Genomic DNA, 19,404 nt, shown 5'->3' with positions numbered 1-19,404 from the left:
TGCCTCTCGACCCTGCTACCCTCGTCGCCGTCGCAATCGTCGCTTCCGTGCTCGGATCCAGAGCGTTACCCACAAGGCACATCTGATCTGGGCCCGCCTGCGGAGGCATCCCTGCTCGTTCTCAATCGCTGTGGTCATGCGTTTCATTGCTCCTGTCTTGCGTCATGGTGGGAATACCGTCCGTACAGGTGCCCAGTATGTCAGACATCGTACGCCCCGGAGGAATGACATTCAGATTTTGGCTTGCTTTTGTTGCTTTCTTCCAAGTTGGCTGGACTTTCTTGGAACCGTGGTTAGCGCTTATTTTGCTTTTGTCTCTGGCTCGTCATGTAAAACCACTATCCAGAACAGCAATTTCTCTTGGCATGATGGCGGAAGAGCAGACAAGGTCGGCATCGACCTGTAAATTTGACGACCTTTGGATGAGTATTGTTGTAAGTGGCACTGAATAATGCCATAAACTCTATAGCACCGTCAACTAGAAGTTTTCTTGAGCCTTCCATCCGCCAAGAAGGCTCCTCGCGAAGTTCAATCCATGGCGAAGGACTGAAGCAACCTAGTTCTCCAACATCCACTAAGACATTCGGAGAAATGCCGTTTCAACTTGGTCTAATCGTGATGCCAAAGAGTTAAGGTTCAAAACTCATATCCAACAAAACTCTAAATGCACTAGAGACCTGAAAATAAATCAGATATGAATGTCTCCGCATCTCAAGTCATGTGCCCCAGACTATTCTGGTAGGACAACATCCTGCCGCTTGCAGTCAATTCGGCGAATATATCCTGGGCACTTTTTGCCAAGATTATCGCCAGTTTTCGAACTTCTCGAAGTCATCTGTTGATCGAAAGGAGTTAATCACATTGGCCATCTTTGCATTTGGTCAACCAGCATTGTAATATGGAAGTTGCTTCTGAGAATACGCAAAAAGGCCACTTCCGCGAATAATCTCGTCAAAGCGCTGGCTGACACGGCTGTAGTTCTGCCCATACCGTCCCAACTCTCGTAGCCGGATGGATACCCAATCCTGATAAATCTTGTCGGTGGTAGCCACGCCGGCCATGAAGAGCGGCCATGTGATGCGCACCATGAGATGCGGTCTACTTCGATGGAGCTTGAGGGATAGCTCTAAAACTAGGGAAACGGCCTTTTCTTGCGACATCAACATGGTCTGCATGTTGTCTGGGAGAAGCCTGGCAAAGCAGAGGTGGAAGTATACAATCGTGCTGTAGTATGTGATGGCTGCCCAATAGATTGTCTCCATCACGCGGCGCCCGTCTCCCACGATATCGCACGACGGGGCGGCTTTTGCGGACGAGAGAAGCATTTCGAACTCCTAGCATGGTCATGTCAGTCTGAGCAGCGGCATGCGGCTGAACGATCTTACATTGGCTATCTTGATCATCTCATCAACAATCTGCTGATAAGGTGTTTCGTTCCACGAGGTGCTTCTTGCTTGCCGAAATAGCTCGGTGATCCTGAATTGAACCACATGACTTTTGTGGTAAAGGGCTAAGCCGGGATAGTTTTCCATGTCGTCTAGTTGTGCTTTGGCTGGGTAGGTTTCTCCCCAGAACTTCGAAGGCGACTGTCTACTGATACGATAGAGGTTCTCTAGGTTCAAGGGCGTGTTTTCATCTTCTGCATGAAGAAAGAGACGGAAGAGACGGTAGAGATCATCGTTGACTTTGTCAAACCCTGGTTCATGTACAGCCCCAGGTCCAAAGAGAAGCGCGCCTGGCGTAAAGAAGTAGAGGGTCCACAGCAGGAATAGAGGCACTGCTGTAGAAACCAACCTACCGTCAGATGGACCAGCTACCGACTCGACCGGACTCTTGGCCGCTCTCTCGATCAAGCTCGCGCCCTCAGCGGAATTGTCAAATAACAATCCCGCGGCTTCAGGACTCTCGGCAGTAGTTGCAGGGACCGAACAGTCCTCGTACTTCAGCAGAGGTAAGATATGGTTGTGCAGTATGCTTTCAATCCCTCGCAAATGGATGTTGATTGTAGATGCACCACTACCGAACCGGTTCTCGTAATCAATCATCAGCCACAACGTTATGAAAACTGCCTCGACTTTCGACGGGGTCTTCACGCCTTCGGCCAGTGCTTCACGGAGTCTGGACAACGCTGTGCCGTAGTGTACCCTGCCATCGATATCGGACGAATTACTGGTAGGGGAATACCCACGTGTGCTGTCGCAGTCATGAAGACGTGCTCGATGGACTTCACTGGCAGTCGTGGCGAGGATCATGCTCATCACCATAGGTTCCTTGACGGCTACTCTATGGTAGGTGTAGGAGATGGTGGACCACGGCCAATGTTTGCCGAGTATAGTGACTAGGGCAGAATCTCGAAGATAGTTCAAGCGAGACCGGTCAGATCCCGAGAGGACAACTGAATTGGCAGCTTGCAGACTACTGTCAGGGGTGCAAGCAGGAAGCAAGACAGTGTGCATGTCAGCCAGTCTCCTCATCGAGCTATGCGAGCTAGCATGGATCCCTGACTCCAGACTCTTTCTATTCCCTGTCGTTGACCGACGAGGGATGGGTCCACCCTTCCATTCGCAGGAGATCCGCGCGACAGAACACCGCCTGCATTGGGGTTCCTTCTTGCTGTCGACAATAATCCGCTCCTCGTCGCATTTCACTTTTCGGATCCGACACGTACGGCAACCTGCATTCTATGAGCCATTGCCCACAGGCTATAAAGCAGATAATCCTACCAGTCTTGGAGCGTGCTTTTCGGCCAGCCTTGTACATATTGAATCATTGAACAGCCAAATTGCTTGTCGATGACTGGTTTTAATTTGACCCTCAAATCCGAACACGCGGGCGTCAGCGGGGTTCGCTGGCGGGGTATGATTATCCGATGGCTCCTCTTATCATGACGATTGGCATGAAGCGACCAGATGAGGAGAGTGAGAGATACGTCGAGGTTAACATAGCCACCCCAAATCGGCAATGAAGCGAGGATGCGGAGAAATGCCAAGTCGCTATTCGTGATTGGCTGCATCGGCTAATTACACGTGATTTGCAATTGTCTCAGCCAATTATGACATTTGGAGTCACGACAATCCCCATTCGGCAAGTCAACACGTTGCCGAGATGAACGTTGAAGGTTGCAGCTCTGTTGATCGTCTTAGCAGAACAAGCATATAAAATGCCTCCGAGTCAGCCTTGGCTTGGAGGCCTTCGAAACGATCAAGGAAGACAGCCAAGAAGCAGACAAGCAGGATGCAGCTCTCCGTATCTCATCAACAATTCATCGGAAGCGTTCGCGATGCCATTCGCAAGCATGACGCGCAGCTTAAAGATATCAACAACAAGGTGGGTTTGACTTCATCAAAACCATAACGTCCGCTAACCGTTCCAGATCTGGTCGAATCCGGAACTAGCTTATGAGGAGTACAAAGCGCACGACCATATCTGCGCGCTGTTCGACACCCTTGAAGGCTACGAAGTGCGTAGAAAGGCGTATGGCCTGGACACGGCTCTAGAAATTGAGTACAAACATGGTGCCGGTGGTCGCGTGGTAGCATTCAATGCGGAATACGACGCACTGCCCAATATCGGGCACGCATGTGGGCACAACCTCATTGCGACAAGCTCCATCGCTGCGTTCATCGCCACTTGCGAAGCGATGAAGATCCACTGCCCCGAGGGGCTCGGATATACCGTACGTCTTCTGGGTACTCCCGCCGAAGAGTCGGGTGGTGGAAAGGTGCGCCTGCTGGACAATGGGGCGTATAAAGATGTCGACGCGTGTCTCATGGTTCACCCCATGCCTATGGTCCCCAGTGCCCCGGATTTGCTTTGTATAGCTACAACGGTGCCAGGAGGCTTCCTTGCCAATGATAAGGTACGCGTGAGTTTTACTGGCAAACCAGCGCATGCGGCAGCCGCTCCGTGGGAAGGAATCAATGCTCTTGATGCTGTGGTTTCTGCATATGTGAACATCTCCCTCTTGCGGCAGCAGATCAAGCCTTCCCAGAAAATTCACGGGGTCATTGTCAATGGGGGCGACCGGCCGAATGTGATTCCCATATCTGCAACGGTGGACTACTACATCCGGTCAGACACCGTCAAAAGTCTGAAAGTCCTTACAGACAAGGTGATCAAGTGCTTTGAGGCAGCTGCAGTGGCTACAGGTTGCAAAGTCGACTTTGAATGGTGAGTGTTTAAGTTCTTGTGGAGTGCCCTCGTGCTGATGAGGACAGGGGAATTTCATATGCCGATTTGAAGACGAATCGTCCCATCTGCCAGAGTTTTTTATCTGCGATGCGCGCAATGGGTCACCATACCGTTTATGACAACGCCGGCCAGCCAAATACTCTCGGGGGAGGCTCTACAGACATGGGTATGAATCTTGCTGAGATTGTTCGTTCCAACGACTAATTATGATAATATAGGAAATGTGTCATATGCTGTACCCGGATTCCATGGAATGTTCACCATTGCGGCGGAAGGGGTCAATCATACACCAGAGTTTACAGCCGGAGCCGGATCCCAAGCATCGTACGAGAGATGTCTCGACTGCGCTGCAGGAATGGCAGTAGTCGCCTGTCAGATGTTGGTGGACAATGAGTTCGCAGCACAGGTGAAGGAGGACTTTCAAAGAGATGCGTAGATCATGGCATGACCTCATGTAGGCAGCATACCTCTAGAGCAATCACTAGTGGACGTATGAGTAGAATGAAACATGATTCCACCGCATAGTTTCTGTCTGATAAGGGAATGACATTAGGACACCTTGTAGCCTCGGCTCTTCCATCCAATTGACTCATCACTTTTGGGCCAACTCCTATCTAGTTGTATTCGTATACTGTATCGCCAAAGCTGCCAAGGCCTGCTAGCTTTGCCGACGCAGCCAATGACACTATTCCGGCAGTGTCAATCATCGGCGCCGTTATCTCTATATCCACGGACTCAACTTTATCTTCGAAATGCGGGGGTAGTGGATAGAGATACGAAGGTTGCTGAATATAAATAGGGATGTGTGTATACCGAATGAAACGAGACTGCAAGGCTGAGACACTAATTGCAGTTCTAAATGGGAAATATGTCAAGCGAGAAGACACTACCAAACAGCAAGCATGGCGACGACCAAGCAAGTTTCGACGAGGGCGCTCTGCAACAGGTTCAGGAGTCCTTAGCGCTTTCGTCCACCGCAGAGAAAAGACTCGTCCGAAAGATTGACATTATGTACGTTCGACACGCAATCAGTCTGCCATGTTACTAACAGTTATCAAGGATCCTCCCTATTATGACATTTGCCTACATGATGGCCTTCCTGGATAAACAAGCCCTCAGCTACACAGCCATCATGGGCCTGCGGACGGATCTCAACCTCAAGGGATCAGAGTATAGCTGGTCAGGCAGCATATTCTACTTTGGTTATCTGTTCTTCTCATATCCGGCCTCGATTCTCATGGTCAAGTTCCCGCTGGGGAAGTATCTGGCTTGCAACTTGTTCGTCACTTCCCCAGTCCTCTAGGGATTGCACTGACAATAAACAGCATGTTATGGGCTATCGTTCTGGCTTGCCATGCCGCCACGACCAATTTCGCCGGGCTCATGGTGGCCCGTTTTTTCCTGGGATGCACCGAGGCGAGCGTCTCCAGCGGTTTCAGTCTGATTACTTCGCTGTGGTATCGGACGTCTGAGCAACCACTCCGACATGGGATCTGGTTCTGTGGGAATTCCATCTCGATGATCATAGGGAATCTCGTTGCAGTGGGAATCTGGCAAATCAAGACCGGTCTGCAGTCGTGGAAGGTATGTTCGCACCCTCTCCAAGTCTCAATCCATTCTTACACACAATGTCAAATAATACAGTGGCTCTTCATCATCTTCGGCATCATCACCTTCCTCTGGGGCATCCTCATGTTCTTCCGTCTTCCCGACACGCCCAACACAGCCACCTTCCTCACAGACGAAGAAAAGCTCCTCGCCATCGAACGTCTCAAAGCCAACAAAGCCGGCTACAAGCGCAATAAGATTGACACCGCCCAAATCATCGAGGCCTTCGTCGATCCCAAAACCTGGCTGCTAGCCGTCTTGATCCTAGGATTCAATATCCCCAACGGCGGATTCACGACGGTATACCCTTCGTCACACCCCCGAACACCGCAGATGCTAACACACCCCAGTTCTCAAGCCTCATCCTCTACGGCTTTGGTTTCTCAACCTTCAAGACCTTGCTGCTGGGTATGCCCGTCGGCGCTGTCATTCTCGTCTTCGTCCTACTCTCGTAAGTCCCTCCGCTTCTCCCCAGATCTAACCCTCTGATCGAACGATAGCTCCACCATATCCTCCAAAATCCAAAACTGCCGCTGCATCGTCATCGCCGGAGTAGGCTGTATCAGGTAAACCCCCTAACCAATTACGGCACAACTAACAATAACAATGATAATGACGATCACAGCATCCTAGGCAGCGCTCTCGTCTACGCCACCGAGTCCATCGCGACCCGGTACGCCGGCCTCCTCCTCATGGGCGTCTACTCAGTCAGCATGCCCCTGAGCCTGGCAATGGTTGCCTCGAATATCGGTGGGTTCAGTAAGCGGGCGACTGTCGGCGCGATCTATTTCGTGATGTATTGCGCGGGGAATATTGTCGGACCGCAGTTGTTTTTTGAGAGTGAGGCGCCGAGGTATCAGGTATGTGATTTTGGTTATAGATGGAGGGGTTCTGGCTGATGGATGCAGAGTGGATTCCAGGCGGTTATTGTCTGTTTTGTGGTTGTGGTGGTGGTGGCTCTTGCGTTGGGGCTGTACCTGCGGTGGGAGAATCGGAGAAGAGATAGGGTTGCTGGGCCTGTTGAGGACGCGGCGAAGCCCACGGAGTTGGTGGATATCACTGATCTGGCTAATATGCAGTTCAGATATGTCTACTAGATCTGGCCTGATATGCTAAGAAGAAAATCTATTGTTGTGCTATCGTAGAGGACTGAAAACCTTTTCGTATAATATAACATAACATGCTAAAATCAATTCTAATTTTGACACAATCATTGAGCAGGGACGACCATCTTGTCCTTGACATAGAGGTCAACGTACTTGTCAACATCGTAGTTCTCCAGAGAAGAACGGTCCAAGCCAACTTTGAGAAGCTCGTCAATACGGGCCTGGTCGAAGTGGGCCTCCAGGTGGCGCTTGTACTTGGACACAATCTCGGGCTTGGCCTCCTCGCGTCTGAAGCGGTGTCCCAGGGGAGCCTCAACAACGACCTCCTCGAGCACGGTGCCGTCGTTCAGGGTAACGGTCAGAGCGTTGGGGATAGTGCGCTTGGCAGGGTCGTGGTAATCAAGGGTGAACTGGGGGTCCTCCACGCAGCGGATGCGCTTGCGCAGGTCCTCAACCAGAGGCGAGGTGGCGGCCTCGGAGCCGTCAGCGTAGTCCTCGGCGGTCAGGCGGTTGAAGGCCAGCATGGTGGCAACCATGTACTTGATCAAGATCAGCAAAGCTTCCAAGGTCGAGTTCGATTCGAAAACATACCTGAACACAGTGGTCACGGTCCGCAAAGTTGTCCATAGCCTTGAACTGCTTGTCGATAATCCGGATGCAAGCCTCATGGGTCCGGTTGGTAATCTCCTTGATATCCTTGGCACTCTTGCCCATAGCTGCCAGCTTCCTGTTGATAATCTGCGCGCACTCAATGGCGGTCTGAGAGTGGAACTCGGCTGTCAAGGGTTAATAGTGAACTCGTCTAATTCTTACTTCCGCAAACTTACCTGGGTAGGAAACCTTGAAGAGAACGTTCTCCATGACGTAGCTGCCGTACGGACGCTGGAACTTGAACTTGTTGCCCTTGAACAGAACGTCATAGAAACCCCAGACGGGGGCGGACAGAACAGTGGGAACACCGCCCTCGCCCTTCTGGACCTTTAGGACAAGGTTAACAGCACGCTGGCAAGCATCACCAGCAGCCCATGATTTTCTGGACATGGTATTGGGGGAGTGTCTGTAGGTACGGAGACTCTGGCCGTCCACCCAAGCCTGGGTGATGGCATCAGCGGTCTGCTTCTCGTTGAGACCGAGCATCTTAGCAACCACAGCAGTGGTGGCAACCTTGACCAGCACAACGTGGTCCAGGCCGACCCTGTTGTACGAATTCTCCAAGGCCAGAACACCCTGGATTTCGTGGGCCTTGATCATGGCCTCCAGCACTTCCTTAACCTTCACAATCTTGCCATTTCCGAGATTACCTCCGGCACGGTTGGTGCGGGAGATCCAGTCAGCGACAGCGAGAATACCGCCCAGATTGTCGGAGGGGTGACCCCACTCGGCGGCAAGCCAGCAGTCATTGTAGTCAAGCCACCGGATCATGGCACCAATGTTGAAGGCACCATTGACAGGGTCCAGTTGGTAGGGAGTGCCAGGGACACGGGTACCGTTAGGAACAACAGTGCCCTCAACAACGGGGCCCAACAGCTTGGCGCATTCTTTGAATCTCAAGGCCTCCAATCCGCAACCCAGCGTGTCGAGGAAGACCAGACGGGCAGTGTCATACTAAATCAAAATCAATGCATGAGCTACTTCCTTCCAGCGATGCGAACTGAATAATCAATGCCCCGCCTCGATTGACAAATTTCATATTGAGGCCAAAAAATGACTTGGGCGCAACGGAGAAGAACGGAACCATACCGCCAAATCAGAGTTCACACTGTAGTTGTGAACATAATCAGCCATATCCTTGATCTCGGGATCATAGCTCCTCTCTGCCGGAGCAGAGGGAGCACCGTGCTGAAGGGCAGTCATTGTCGAGAATTGTGAAACTCGGGGAGCGCAAGGGTTGACGGCTTTGGCGAAGGAGTTGCGAGCGACAATGCGGGAGGAGGGCCTGGAGACGGAGACGATGCGGGATGGCAAAGTGCGGGGAGACCTGTGGGTCAGCCGTCTCAGCGCCGAACACGAGGCAGACATAATGGGAGGAGAAGGGAAAGAAAGAGGATGCAATACTCAGGAGACAGGAGGAGAGGAGAGGAGAGGAGAAGAAGTTGTAATTAAGGATGGTCGCTTAGCAATGGAGGAGGAGGAAAGGAAAGAAGAGGAGAAAAGAAGGAGAAAAGGGACCGCGAGGGATAATTGTTGAGCGAGTTTGAACTTCTCGCTGGACCGAGGCCGGTTCTGTTTGTTGCCCTGCGGCTACTCCCGGCTATCCGAATGCACACTGTAAAATGGCCAGAAGATGATCCTTCGTCGACGGAGCTCTAATGGTCATACTGTCCAGACTTTCCTCCGGTGTCGGAAAATCGCAATGATATCCTGATTTATTCGAAGTCTCCAGATCTGTAGTGAGCTCAACTGCTCGGTCTTTCTACGTTGCATACAACGGCATCCAGCTGTCACGATTATGGTGTTGCTCAGCTCCACCGGAAAACCTGCGGGTGTCGTGTTTTACCACAAGCTTTATTCTTTCACTATCACCGAAGAGCTATTGAATAACCCGATGACCACCTGAATCGCTGTTTGACCGAGAGTCGAGCGTTGAAGAATGATCCTTCTCCGCCGGTGATGATGGTCAAAATCATCCCTTGGAGCTCCCCGCGGTCGGACGGCATCTTTTCCATTTCCGCGGCTATAGCTTAAACCCCATATAATGGACAGAGCATGTGGATCAGCCGATTGGCGATCAATTGACTACACCAGTCACCAGTATAGACATGGATCCCAGAGGACCTCCTTCCTTTGACCGCTCTCCAGACAGTCACTTGGTATGAGCTGCACCGGCACAAAATCTATTAAAGTCTACTACAGAGATGAATGCGAATCAAAGAAACCCACGCCGTTACCCTCGTCACGAATCCCCAACTCTGAATTCTTGCTCGTCCGTACGCTGCAACGACTTGATGATCTCTCGGTAAATCGCTTTAGACAGCGCAGGAGGGACGGCATTCCCGATTTGCCTCCGAACTTCTCGTGCTCCAAAGCGATATTCTAGAGGAAACGTTTGCAGACAGGCAAATTCGCGGTTTGTGAAGCCCCGTGTGCCAGACGGATGGTAGTTATTCTCCCCGCCACTACAGGTCACGGTTTTTGCCTGCTGGTTCGGGTCGAAGGGGACCCTTATTCCATTGCGCAGTCCTCGACTCCTGGCACCTTGGATATCGTGATCCGGGGCATCTGGAGGGATGTTCGCTATCATTTGGTTGATGGTGGTATAATCGGAGAGCCCCGATCCGGGCAGCCCGTGAGTGGGCTTGGGAAAGGGTGGCAACACTTCGCCTGGTCTAGAAACGATATCAGCGGGTACCTGGAAAGCCAGGAGACGACAGACAGGATAACAATACGAAAGCGAGGTCCTTACCCAGAAGCAATAATGATGAGCCTTCTTCGTGATTGCGGCACCCCATAGTCCATGCAATTTAGGATTCTCCAACGAACAGAGTAGCCGATCTCTATAAAATCCTGGATCACTCTGTGGAAGGTTTCCTTGTGTCGGTCAAAAAGTCCACTGGTCTCTTCCATGGTGTGCACTCTTGGCCTCGATTTCTTAATCATGTCCGCACAGGAAAAGATGCACGCCGAATTATCATCGTCATTAACACTGTTGATCGTATGGGCTGGAGAAAATGTCTGACAGGGGGGAGAACCATGACTGACATCCACTTTTAGATCTTCTGGCTTATTCGTCAAGAAACAGAAGATGTCACATGCTTCACACACCGCAGTTGCAAAGTTCAGACGATACGTGGTAATGGCATTCTCGGACTTGTCAAATGCCCACTTGATATGCAGACCAGCCTTCGAAGCACCACAAGAGACACCCCCTGCACCGCAGAACCCATCGCCAAACGTATACTTGCGATGTTTTTTCTGCACCCTGGCGTTTTCTTTCTCGATCTCGGTAAGATCAATGACAGGGTCTGCATCCAACACTATGACTGGAGATTGTGGTTGGGAATTAGCATCCGCGCTACCAAACGGACGAGTTTCGCCTCGCCATGACTGTCGTAAAGACGTCGGATCAATTCCAAAGCCTTCATCAGATTCTTGGAATGACATGTACTCGACTGCTGCCTGAGCTGAATCAAGGTTCTCCTTCAAACGGCAGAACAGATCATTTGGCCGATTTCGTTTCTGAAGATCTTGCTCAACATGACAGAAGCTTGTGAAACGAATGTTGACGAATCGCTTAACGAAGCTCAATGGGACTTCTGTCACCTCATTAATGATCCAGACCAGTTCATTGGACCATTTGGGTATATAAGTTCCCTTGTGATTCGTCGTTCGGATCAGATGACGGCCTTGAAAGAAGATCTCTCCAGCAGTATCTTGAAGCACAGTTTCGATTCTGAGATAAAGGCCATTCTGAAGTTCAAGAGAATGCCCCGCTTTGTAAACGATTCCGTCTACGCAAGCATGGTCAATTGGGCGCTTTTCCGACTCCAAGGCCTCTTGAACCGGGAGAGGCGCCGCTGCGGGTCCAGATCGGCCCCAGTCTCGCAGAAGATGCTCAAAGCATTCATCGGTGAGGTAATCTCCTTCTGTGACCAATAACTCAGGTCCCGAGGTGAGGTCTATGATTTCTTGGTGAGTTTGAGGTCCTATGTGGAACGGCGTTGGGGTTCGTCGGCTGCCTCCAGGGTGAAATTGTTCGTCGTCAAGGAAAAACGACCGATCAGGGTCGTTATCGATCGTGACACTGCTGTCAGTGTTGCTATCCGTGTCACAGACGCTAGAATCATCACTTTCGTCGATACATATGGCCTCTGAGGGCTGTGGAAGCTCCTGGGAAGGGAGCGAATCATTTGTAGGACGGTTCATCTCTACTAAAGCATGTAGAACTGGAGGATGATGGGGAAGGCCTCTGAGCTATTCTGAATTGCCAAAGGTTTGTAGAAACGAAGTCAACTAGCGCTTGTTGGAAAAGAGAAACTCGGGAAAGGATGGGAATATAAGGAGCGTAAAATCTGAGAACTGGACGATACGACGAGACCATGATGATTAGATTATATGAATGAAAGTAACACAAGTCGAAATGTTTGCAACGGAGTGGAGCAATGCAGCTATGGAGTTGTTCAACAAAGAGGTAGCAAAACATTGAGCAGTGATCAATGAGCAGCGTTATAAGTACTAAAGTCCATCAAAGGCTATTCCCAGCAGTCATGAGGCTCTTGAGTCTGTTCATACTGAAATTGAGAATGAACTAATAATACTCCATTTACAGATCACCAGTAACTTGACTTGAGCTACATCTTACCAAGTAAACTGCATCTATCATACAAAGATATGTCTATCATCAGAGTGTGTTGATACTGAAGCCAAATGAAGTTTGTTTGCCCTGTTTGTGAAGGGCAAATTTGACAGCTTATGTCATCGCCGGTCTCGGCACTGCCTGAGGCTCCGAAGCAGTGCCGAGCCTAACCTTTCATTTGTCCTTGGTTTAGCGGCACCCGCAAAAATTCTGTCTCTCCCACTGACTGAGCGGTGGGGAAAGAACCAGGACCACAGCACTGAGGAATTAAAAGAATATGAGGGCTTCGTCTCGTCCCAGTTTTTCCCTCTCTCCTAACTCTTCCTTCACCATGACATCTGTTCATTCAATATTCCCTTCGTGGGCTTTGCTTTGACCATTATCTTGGCTCTAGTCACCTTTCCAGTGGCTATTGTTATGTCTCAATAAGAGAGTCGTTCTCCAATACCACCCCCCTGTCTTCGCCGACATTTCCGGTCCTTTTCTCGACCCCCCCGGGCTCTGTGTGCGCGTGCCAGAACTTTTGCCTCTAGATGTGAGTGTCACTCGTGACGTTTTCTTAATTTCGATACATGTCGTTCCTTCTCTTTTATGATGAATTTCGGTTTTTTTATAGATGTTAGACTTCCTAAGCATCCTTGCGGAGAATATCCGATCTGACTTTAAATTGCTTCATTTTGATTTGTCTTGCCATTCAGTCTGATTTTCAGGCCCAATGCTGATATCATGAATACTTCTAGAATACCCTCTCGTCAGCAAGATGTGTGGTATCATCGGTTTAATATTGGCGAACCCCAAGTCGTCCGCCGCCGTCGATCTTCACGAAGCGCTCTACCTTCTACAACGTGAGTATCTGGACGATACACAATGCCTTTCGAGGATCGAGACTAATCTTCAATCTCCAATTACTAGATCGAGGCCAAGATGCTGCGGGTATTGCAACGTGTGCGGCAGGTGGTCGCTTCTTCCAGTTGAAGGCCAACGGTATGGCAGCCAAGGTTTTCAATGATGGTGCGAGAGTGGCGGACCTTCCAGGCTTCATGGGCATTGGACATCTTAGATACCCGACTGCTGGAAGCAGCGCGAATGCCGAGGCTCAACCCTTCTATGTGAACAGCCCCTACGGTATTTGCCTGGCCCATAACGGAAACCTCATCAATGCTCCCGAGTTGAAAAGATACTTGGATCTCGAGGCCCACCGTCACATCAACACCGATAGTGATAGTGAGCTGATGCTGAACATCTTTGCCGATGAGCTCAGCGAGACCAAGAAGGCGCGTGTGAACAGGGAAGATCTCTTTGCAAGCCTTAGCAGAATGTACGAGAGATGCCAGGGCGGCTGGGCTTGCACGGCGATGCTGGCAGGTGAGCATATTCATACTTCTCACGATAATTCCTAAACATCAATTGACAATCATGGTAGGGTTTGGTATCCTCGGATTCCGCGACTCGTACGGTATCCGTCCTCTGGTTCTTGGTTCCAGACCCTCCCTGGACGGCCACGGCACGGATTACATGATGGCCTCCGAGTCGGTTGCCCTACACCAGCTTGGATTCGGCAACTTCCGTGATATCCAGCCTGGTGAAGCCGTTATCATCGAGAAGGGTGGAGAGCCGGTCTTCTGTCAGGTGGCGCCGAAGAAGGCATATGCTCCCGATATTTTCGAGTATGTTTACTTCGCCCGTCCCGACTCCGTCATCGACGGTATCAGCGTTTACCGGAGCCGTCAGCGCATGGGTGATCGCCTTGCCGCGAGAATCCTCGATGTTCTCGGACCTGAAATTGTCAAGGACATCGACGTCGTTATCCCTATCCCTGAAACGTCAACCACGTCGGCTGCAGCGGTTGCTCGTTATCTGGACAAGCCTTACTGCCAGGGCTTCGTCAAGAACAGATACGTCTTCCGTACCTTCATCATGCCGGAACAGAAGACTCGGCAAAAGGGTGTCCGTCGCAAGCTGAACGCCATGCAAGCCGAGTTCAAGGACCGAAATGTCCTCTTGGTGGACGACAGCATCGTGCGCGGTACCACCAGCAGAGAAATCGTCACCATGGCGAGGGAAGCTGGGGCTAAGAAGGTCTACTTTGCTAGTTGCGCGCCTGAGATCACGTAAGTCGATATCAAATTCCCTTCTGTGGCGATGACAGATTACTCATACTTTTTACAGACATGCTCACGTGTACGGTATCGACTTGGCATCGCCGAGCGAGCTCGTTGCACACGGCCGCGACGCTAATAGTATCGCAAGACACATTGGCGCTGACAGCGTCATCTTCCAGACTCTGGACGACTTGATTGGTGCCTGTGCCGAGATCACTAAGGAAAACGGATTGAGCGAACCTGTCAACTTCGAAGTTGGAGTCTTTTGCGGCAACTACATTACTCCCATTGATGACGGGTACTTTGATCATCTCGAGAAGATTCGTGGCGAAGGACGCAAGATCAAGGCTGTTGACCGTGCCAAAGAGGCTGTCACTCATGGTTTCGCCAATGAAGAGGACTACCAGATTGCTGCTAATGGAGTTAAGCTTGATCAACATGGCAAGATCATTCCTGCCAATTACCCTGGAGAATCCGAAGTACCTCAGGTGGGCTTCAACCGCTGCAACAAACCCATGACGCACGAAGAGGAACATCCCAAGGTCAAGGATCGTATGGATATCAGCATCCATAACATTGCTGATCATGCATGATTATGGTTTCCTCTTCTGATGGATTACTATACCAACAATGCATTTGTCTTTGGCGTCTTGGAGTTTGTATGCGATAGAGAAAAGCAAGATCAAGGGCGGCTCTCTGTTTGATGCTTTCCATTGCGTAGCTCGGACTGGACAAGGGGATGGCATTCCCTTCCAGGTCATGCAGTTATGGATCTACGATGAAAATCTTTTGGCACCCATGTCATGAGGCTTATGGTGTATGTATATAGATAGAACTAGATCAGCGATCATCGATCGGATCATGTGATATGACGAATATTGAATCAAACAATCTGATGAGGCTATCATCAACCTTGGCACCGTTTCTCTCCCACGTCTTTGTTGCACAATGTGGCCCCGGAAAGCAAGAATCACGATGACAGGATATTAAACCATTATTTTTGCAAGTGTAGTCTTTCAGTTGAAAAGTCATCTGAGGATACTGCTCACCGAACTGTTCTTTGTACTAACGCACCATTGTCCATCTATCACCGCCCGATAAAGATCAAGTTTCCATCCTCGTTTATGGATTCCATCTTCCAATCTTGCCCTTATTGATTCTGCCGTGTACTCTCATCATGACCGGCCGTGTCACACGTTCCGCAGCAGCCCGTGAGGCAGCTTTGCTTGCGGCAAAGGCACAGGATGTCAAGCCGCAGCTGGCCGACACGAACGCTCCAGTCGCCTCGCCGAAGACTAGAAAGTCTACAGCTGGTCGGAAGAGAGAAGTGCCCTCAGAGCAACCAAAGTCCTCAAAAAAGAGAAAGACAAAAGCCACTTTGCCAAGTCTTAATGTGAATGACGACCTTCCACACAATCTGGGCTCAGTCTCACAGCCACTTGGGAGTATCAATGCAGATCCTAAACTCAACAAGCAGGATCCCGGCATCAAAGAGGAAGAAGATTTCGACAAACTTGCAAGTGATCTTCAGAAAACCGTCGACAAAACTACGGAGGGACTACCACAACAAATCAGAATTAACAAGAAGAAAAATCCTTATGGTCTCACGCCCGGAGCTACCCCATTTCCTGAATGGGCCCGGCCTACGCCTGAAGAATGCGAGGAGTTGAATAGGCTCCTCTCCAGTGTTCATGGAGAAATCATCCCTCCTACTAAGATCCCGGAGCCTTCTCTCACGGTTACTGGGTGTGGCGAGGTTCCTTCAGTGCTAGACGCACTCATTCGAACGCTGCTCAGCGGTGCCACGACGGGGAGAAATTCCGCTTTGGCATTCAGTGGTCTGGTACAGAGGTTCGGTATTCTTGAGGAAGGCATCGGCAAGGGAAGTGTCAATTGGGATGCCGTCCGTCAAGCACCGCTGAAAGATGTCTTCGAGGCGATCAAGAGGGGCGGTCTTGCAGATATCAAAAGCAAAAAGATCAAGGCAATACTGGACATGGTCTACCAGGAGAACCAAGAGCGCAGGAACATCCTCGTAAAAGGAGAGTCCGATGGGCTCTCGGACCTCACGGCAAAAACCGAGGGAGAGAAGGAGTACGAGATAGCGTGCGCTGATCAGAACTTCCTCTCACTGAACCACCTCCATACACTCAGCACGGAAGATGCCATGACAGAGCTGGTCAAGTACCCGGGAATCGGTCCCAAAACGGCCGCCTGTGTCATTCTGTTTTGTTTGCAACGCCCATGCTTTGCGGTCGATACTCATATCTTCCGTATCTGCAAGTGGCTCGGCTGGGTGCCTCCAGATAAAGCTACCGAGGTCACTGCTTTCAGTCATCTCGAGGTTCGCATTCCGGATCACCTGAAATACTCTCTCCATCAACTTTTGATTCGCCATGGAAAGACTTGTCCGAGATGCCGAGCGATCACCGGGCAGTCCTCCGCTGGCTGGGAGGATGGGTGTGTGATCGACCACCTTGTAACTCGAACCGGAAAGAGAAAAGAGAGCAACGCGAAGGTACCTGTGGTTAGCAAGAAAAGGACTGGACGAAAGACGCGCGCTGAAACTGGCGAAAGTGATGAATGAGGTTATCGTTTCTGTTAGCTAGATTTGTTGCGCTATATATTTGATTTCGGGGTATGTGGGACCACTCATAAACAGTCAGAAGGCATGAGACAATAACTATGGCTTGATATATCGTGTTCGATACCTTGAGACAACTAGCTGCAATTGCAAATGAACTGTAATTTCTATTTCCTTATCCAATTGAGGCCATGTTGACTACAGTTAGAAACATAGACCTTCTGCTTGTTTGCATCCTTATCCTCAGGTGGTCCGTGCGATCGCGTAGCCCGCGGAACTGTTGATAAAAGATGGGACCACTTCTGGCCTTGCTCTCGTACAAAGCCCCCTCCAGGCACGAGCGACACACCCTCCAGGAGAGGTTCTAGGAATCAATTGAGTGCAATTGCCAAGATGGACACTCTGGCTTCGCTCGTTCCGCCTGCTTTGGCTCCCCTCATCGACACCCTAGCGAGCAATGCACAGCTGCTTGGCGTCGCAGCGATCTCCGTCGTTGCTATCTACCTGGGCTACGCTTTCATTTTGAGCAGCAAGGAGGCAGCTGTGGCTTTCAATGTTCCGCTGCCGGCTGAGGTTCGCGCCAACTGGACCGGCAAGAAATGGGAGGAGATGCAGGGTGAGGAGAAGAAGGTGCTTGAAGGTCAGGTCCGAGGGGTAGGTTTACTTCCCCTGCGCGTTTCCTATTGATCAATGGGACACAGGCCGATGCTAATGCTTTGTGACTTGCACAGCAATGGAGTGACAAGTTGATTATGAGTTACTGTCCTGCGGACGGACGAGTCCTGGGCAACGGAGTCAAGCCGAACACCGCAGACGATGTCAATCGAGCGATACAAGCTTCCAAAACCGCGCAGGTCGAATGGGCTAAGACTAGCTTTGCCGATAGGAGGAAGGTCCTTCGGACATTGCTCAAGTGCGTTCGCCAGCCCTGAATACAGGTTCGAGCGAGGAACTGGAGCTAACAATCGATTCGAAATCCGCAGATACGTCCTCGACCACCAAGATGAGATCGTCGCTGCATGCTGCCTGGATTCGGGGAAAACAAAAGTCGATGCCTCGTTCGGGGAGATCCTCGTCACCGCGGAGAAGCTGAAATGGACCATCGACCACGGCGAAAAGGCCCTGACGGCTGAGCCCCGACCAACAAATTTCCTGATGATGTACAAGAAGAACATGGTCACGTACGAGCCTCTGGGCGTTGTCTCCGCCTGCGTCTCCTGGAACTATCCGTTCCACAACTTCATCTCCCCGGTCATCAGCGCGATCTTCGCTGGAAATGGTATCGTGGTGAAGCCGTCCGAGCAGACCGCATGGTGCACCATGTTCTTCCTTGAAATCGTCCGAGGCGCTCTTTCGAGCTGCGGCCATTCGCGAGACCTAGTACAAACTGTCGTGTGCCTTCCTGATGTCGCAGGCACCCTGACATCTCACCCGGATATCTCTCAGTTGACATTCATCGGTTCCCGGCCTGTCGCGCACAAAGTGTGCGAGTCCGCAGCCAAGGCATTGACACCAGTCACCGTGGAGCTGGGCGGGAAGGATCCCGCCGTCATCCTGGACGACGCGCGGACCGTGAGCGAAGTATCCTCCATTGCCTCGGTGCTCATGCGCGGTGTTTTCCAATCCGCCGGGCAAAACTGCATTGGTGTCGAACGCGTCATCGCCCTCCCAGGCGTATACGACAAGCTTCTGGACACCGTCGCCCCCCGCATTCAAGCCCTCCGTCTTGGCTCCGTTCTGCTCGACTCCAAACCAAACGACTCCCAGCAGAAACCGATCACCCCAGACATGGGCGCGATGATCTCCCCGGCATCCTTCGATCGACTAGAATCTCTCATCGAAGACGCCGTCAGACAAGGCGCACGGCTCATCTGCGGCGGCAAACGATACAATCACTCTAGATACCCCCACGGCCATTACTTCACGCCCACCCTGCTTGCCGACGTGACTCCCTCCATGCGAATTGCGCAGACGGAACTCTTCGCCCCGGTTTTTGTCCTCATGCGCGCGGAATCAGTGCCCCACGCTATCAGCATCGCAAACTCAACAATGTACGCCCTCGGAGCCAGTGTGTTCGGGTATAACCAGAAGGATGTCGCCGCGTGTGTATCTCAGATCAAAGCGGGCATGGTGTCCGTGAATGACTTTGCCAGTTACTACGCGGTGCAGTTGCCGTTTGGCGGCGTCAAGGGTTCAGGATATGGTCGGTTCGCCGGAGAAGAGGGTCTCCGTGCCGTGAGTAACATCAAGGCTATTTGTGTAGACCGCTTCCCCAGGTTGATGGCTACGCGGATACCACCCAGGGTGGACTATCCAATCCAAAAGGGGGAGGATGCGAAGCAGAATGGGACTGGAGCTTGGGAGCTCTGCAAGGGTGTGGTTGAGACGGGGTATCAACTGACGCTGGCCGGCAGGGTAAATGGGATCCTGCGGCTCTTGAAGAATATGTGAAGGGTTATCTACTGTATTAACATAATCAAATAAGCCCACCAACGAGGGCAGATCTTGTAATTTATATAA

General features: G+C 51.1%; 8 protein-coding genes across 8 annotated transcripts; 5 read left to right on the top strand and 3 right to left on the bottom strand.

The window, feature by feature from the left end:
• Nucleotides 1–881: 881 nt before the first annotated feature.
• ALT_0978 (Zn(II)2Cys6 transcription factor) lies at nt 882–2,760 on the bottom strand (the record flags this gene model as incomplete). Its single annotated transcript, XM_089599069.1, has 4 exons — nt 882–1,334; nt 1,386–1,735; nt 1,799–2,674; nt 2,724–2,760. 4 exons carry the CDS (start codon nt 2,758–2,760, stop codon nt 882–884), a joined length of 1,716 nt encoding a protein of 571 aa, XP_089456733.1.
• Nucleotides 2,761–3,234: 474 nt separating this feature from the next.
• On the top strand, nt 3,235–4,627 carry ALT_0977 (M20 family metallopeptidase; the record flags this gene model as incomplete). Its single annotated transcript, XM_033563461.2, has 4 exons — nt 3,235–3,327; nt 3,374–4,170; nt 4,218–4,357; nt 4,410–4,627. 4 exons carry the CDS (start codon nt 3,235–3,237, stop codon nt 4,625–4,627), a joined length of 1,248 nt encoding a protein of 415 aa, XP_033419352.2.
• A 423-nt stretch (nt 4,628–5,050) lies between these two features.
• Nucleotides 5,051–6,896, top strand: ALT_0976 (putative MFS allantoate transporter; the record flags this gene model as incomplete). Its single annotated transcript, XM_033563460.2, has 8 exons — nt 5,051–5,202; nt 5,251–5,469; nt 5,517–5,775; nt 5,836–6,099; nt 6,150–6,250; nt 6,300–6,365; nt 6,425–6,659; nt 6,708–6,896. The coding sequence occupies 8 exons, from the start codon at nt 5,051–5,053 to the stop codon at nt 6,894–6,896; spliced, it is 1,485 nt and encodes a 494-aa protein (XP_033419351.2).
• A 113-nt stretch (nt 6,897–7,009) lies between these two features.
• ALT_0975 (putative 2-methylcitrate dehydratase) lies at nt 7,010–8,924 on the bottom strand (the record flags this gene model as incomplete). Its single annotated transcript, XM_033563459.1, has 4 exons — nt 7,010–7,444; nt 7,497–7,681; nt 7,733–8,510; nt 8,646–8,924. The coding sequence occupies 4 exons, from the start codon at nt 8,922–8,924 to the stop codon at nt 7,010–7,012; spliced, it is 1,677 nt and encodes a 558-aa protein (XP_033419350.1).
• An 874-nt stretch (nt 8,925–9,798) lies between these two features.
• On the bottom strand, nt 9,799–11,768 carry ALT_0974 (DNA cytosine methyltransferase; the record flags this gene model as incomplete). The annotated part of the gene is made up of 2 exons (XM_033563458.2): nt 9,799–10,231; nt 10,309–11,768. The coding sequence occupies 2 exons, from the start codon at nt 11,766–11,768 to the stop codon at nt 9,799–9,801; spliced, it is 1,893 nt and encodes a 630-aa protein (XP_033419349.2).
• A 1,190-nt stretch (nt 11,769–12,958) lies between these two features.
• On the top strand, nt 12,959–14,893 carry ALT_0973 (amidophosphoribosyltransferase; the record flags this gene model as incomplete). The annotated part of the gene is made up of 4 exons (XM_033563457.2): nt 12,959–13,043; nt 13,111–13,563; nt 13,622–14,309; nt 14,368–14,893. 4 exons carry the CDS (start codon nt 12,959–12,961, stop codon nt 14,891–14,893), a joined length of 1,752 nt encoding a protein of 583 aa, XP_033419348.2.
• Nucleotides 14,894–15,477: 584 nt separating this feature from the next.
• On the top strand, nt 15,478–16,887 carry ALT_0972 (endonuclease III domain-containing protein; the record flags this gene model as incomplete). The annotated part of the gene is made up of 1 exon (XM_033563456.2): nt 15,478–16,887. One exon carries the CDS (start codon nt 15,478–15,480, stop codon nt 16,885–16,887), a length of 1,410 nt encoding a protein of 469 aa, XP_033419347.2.
• A 390-nt stretch (nt 16,888–17,277) lies between these two features.
• Nucleotides 17,278–19,335, top strand: ALT_0971 (aldehyde dehydrogenase family protein; the record flags this gene model as incomplete). The annotated part of the gene is made up of 3 exons (XM_033563455.2): nt 17,278–17,538; nt 17,616–17,797; nt 17,868–19,335. 3 exons carry the CDS (start codon nt 17,278–17,280, stop codon nt 19,333–19,335), a joined length of 1,911 nt encoding a protein of 636 aa, XP_033419346.2.
• Nucleotides 19,336–19,404: the final 69 nt, after the last annotated feature.

Source organism: Aspergillus lentulus (genome assembly GCF_001445615.1).
Source record: "Aspergillus lentulus DNA, contig: Alt01, strain: IFM 54703, whole genome shotgun sequence".
Lineage (NCBI taxonomy): Eukaryota > Fungi > Ascomycota > Eurotiomycetes > Eurotiales > Aspergillaceae > Aspergillus > Aspergillus lentulus.
Note: the sequence above shows the minus strand (reverse complement) of the source record. Positions and strands in the feature narration are given on the sequence as shown.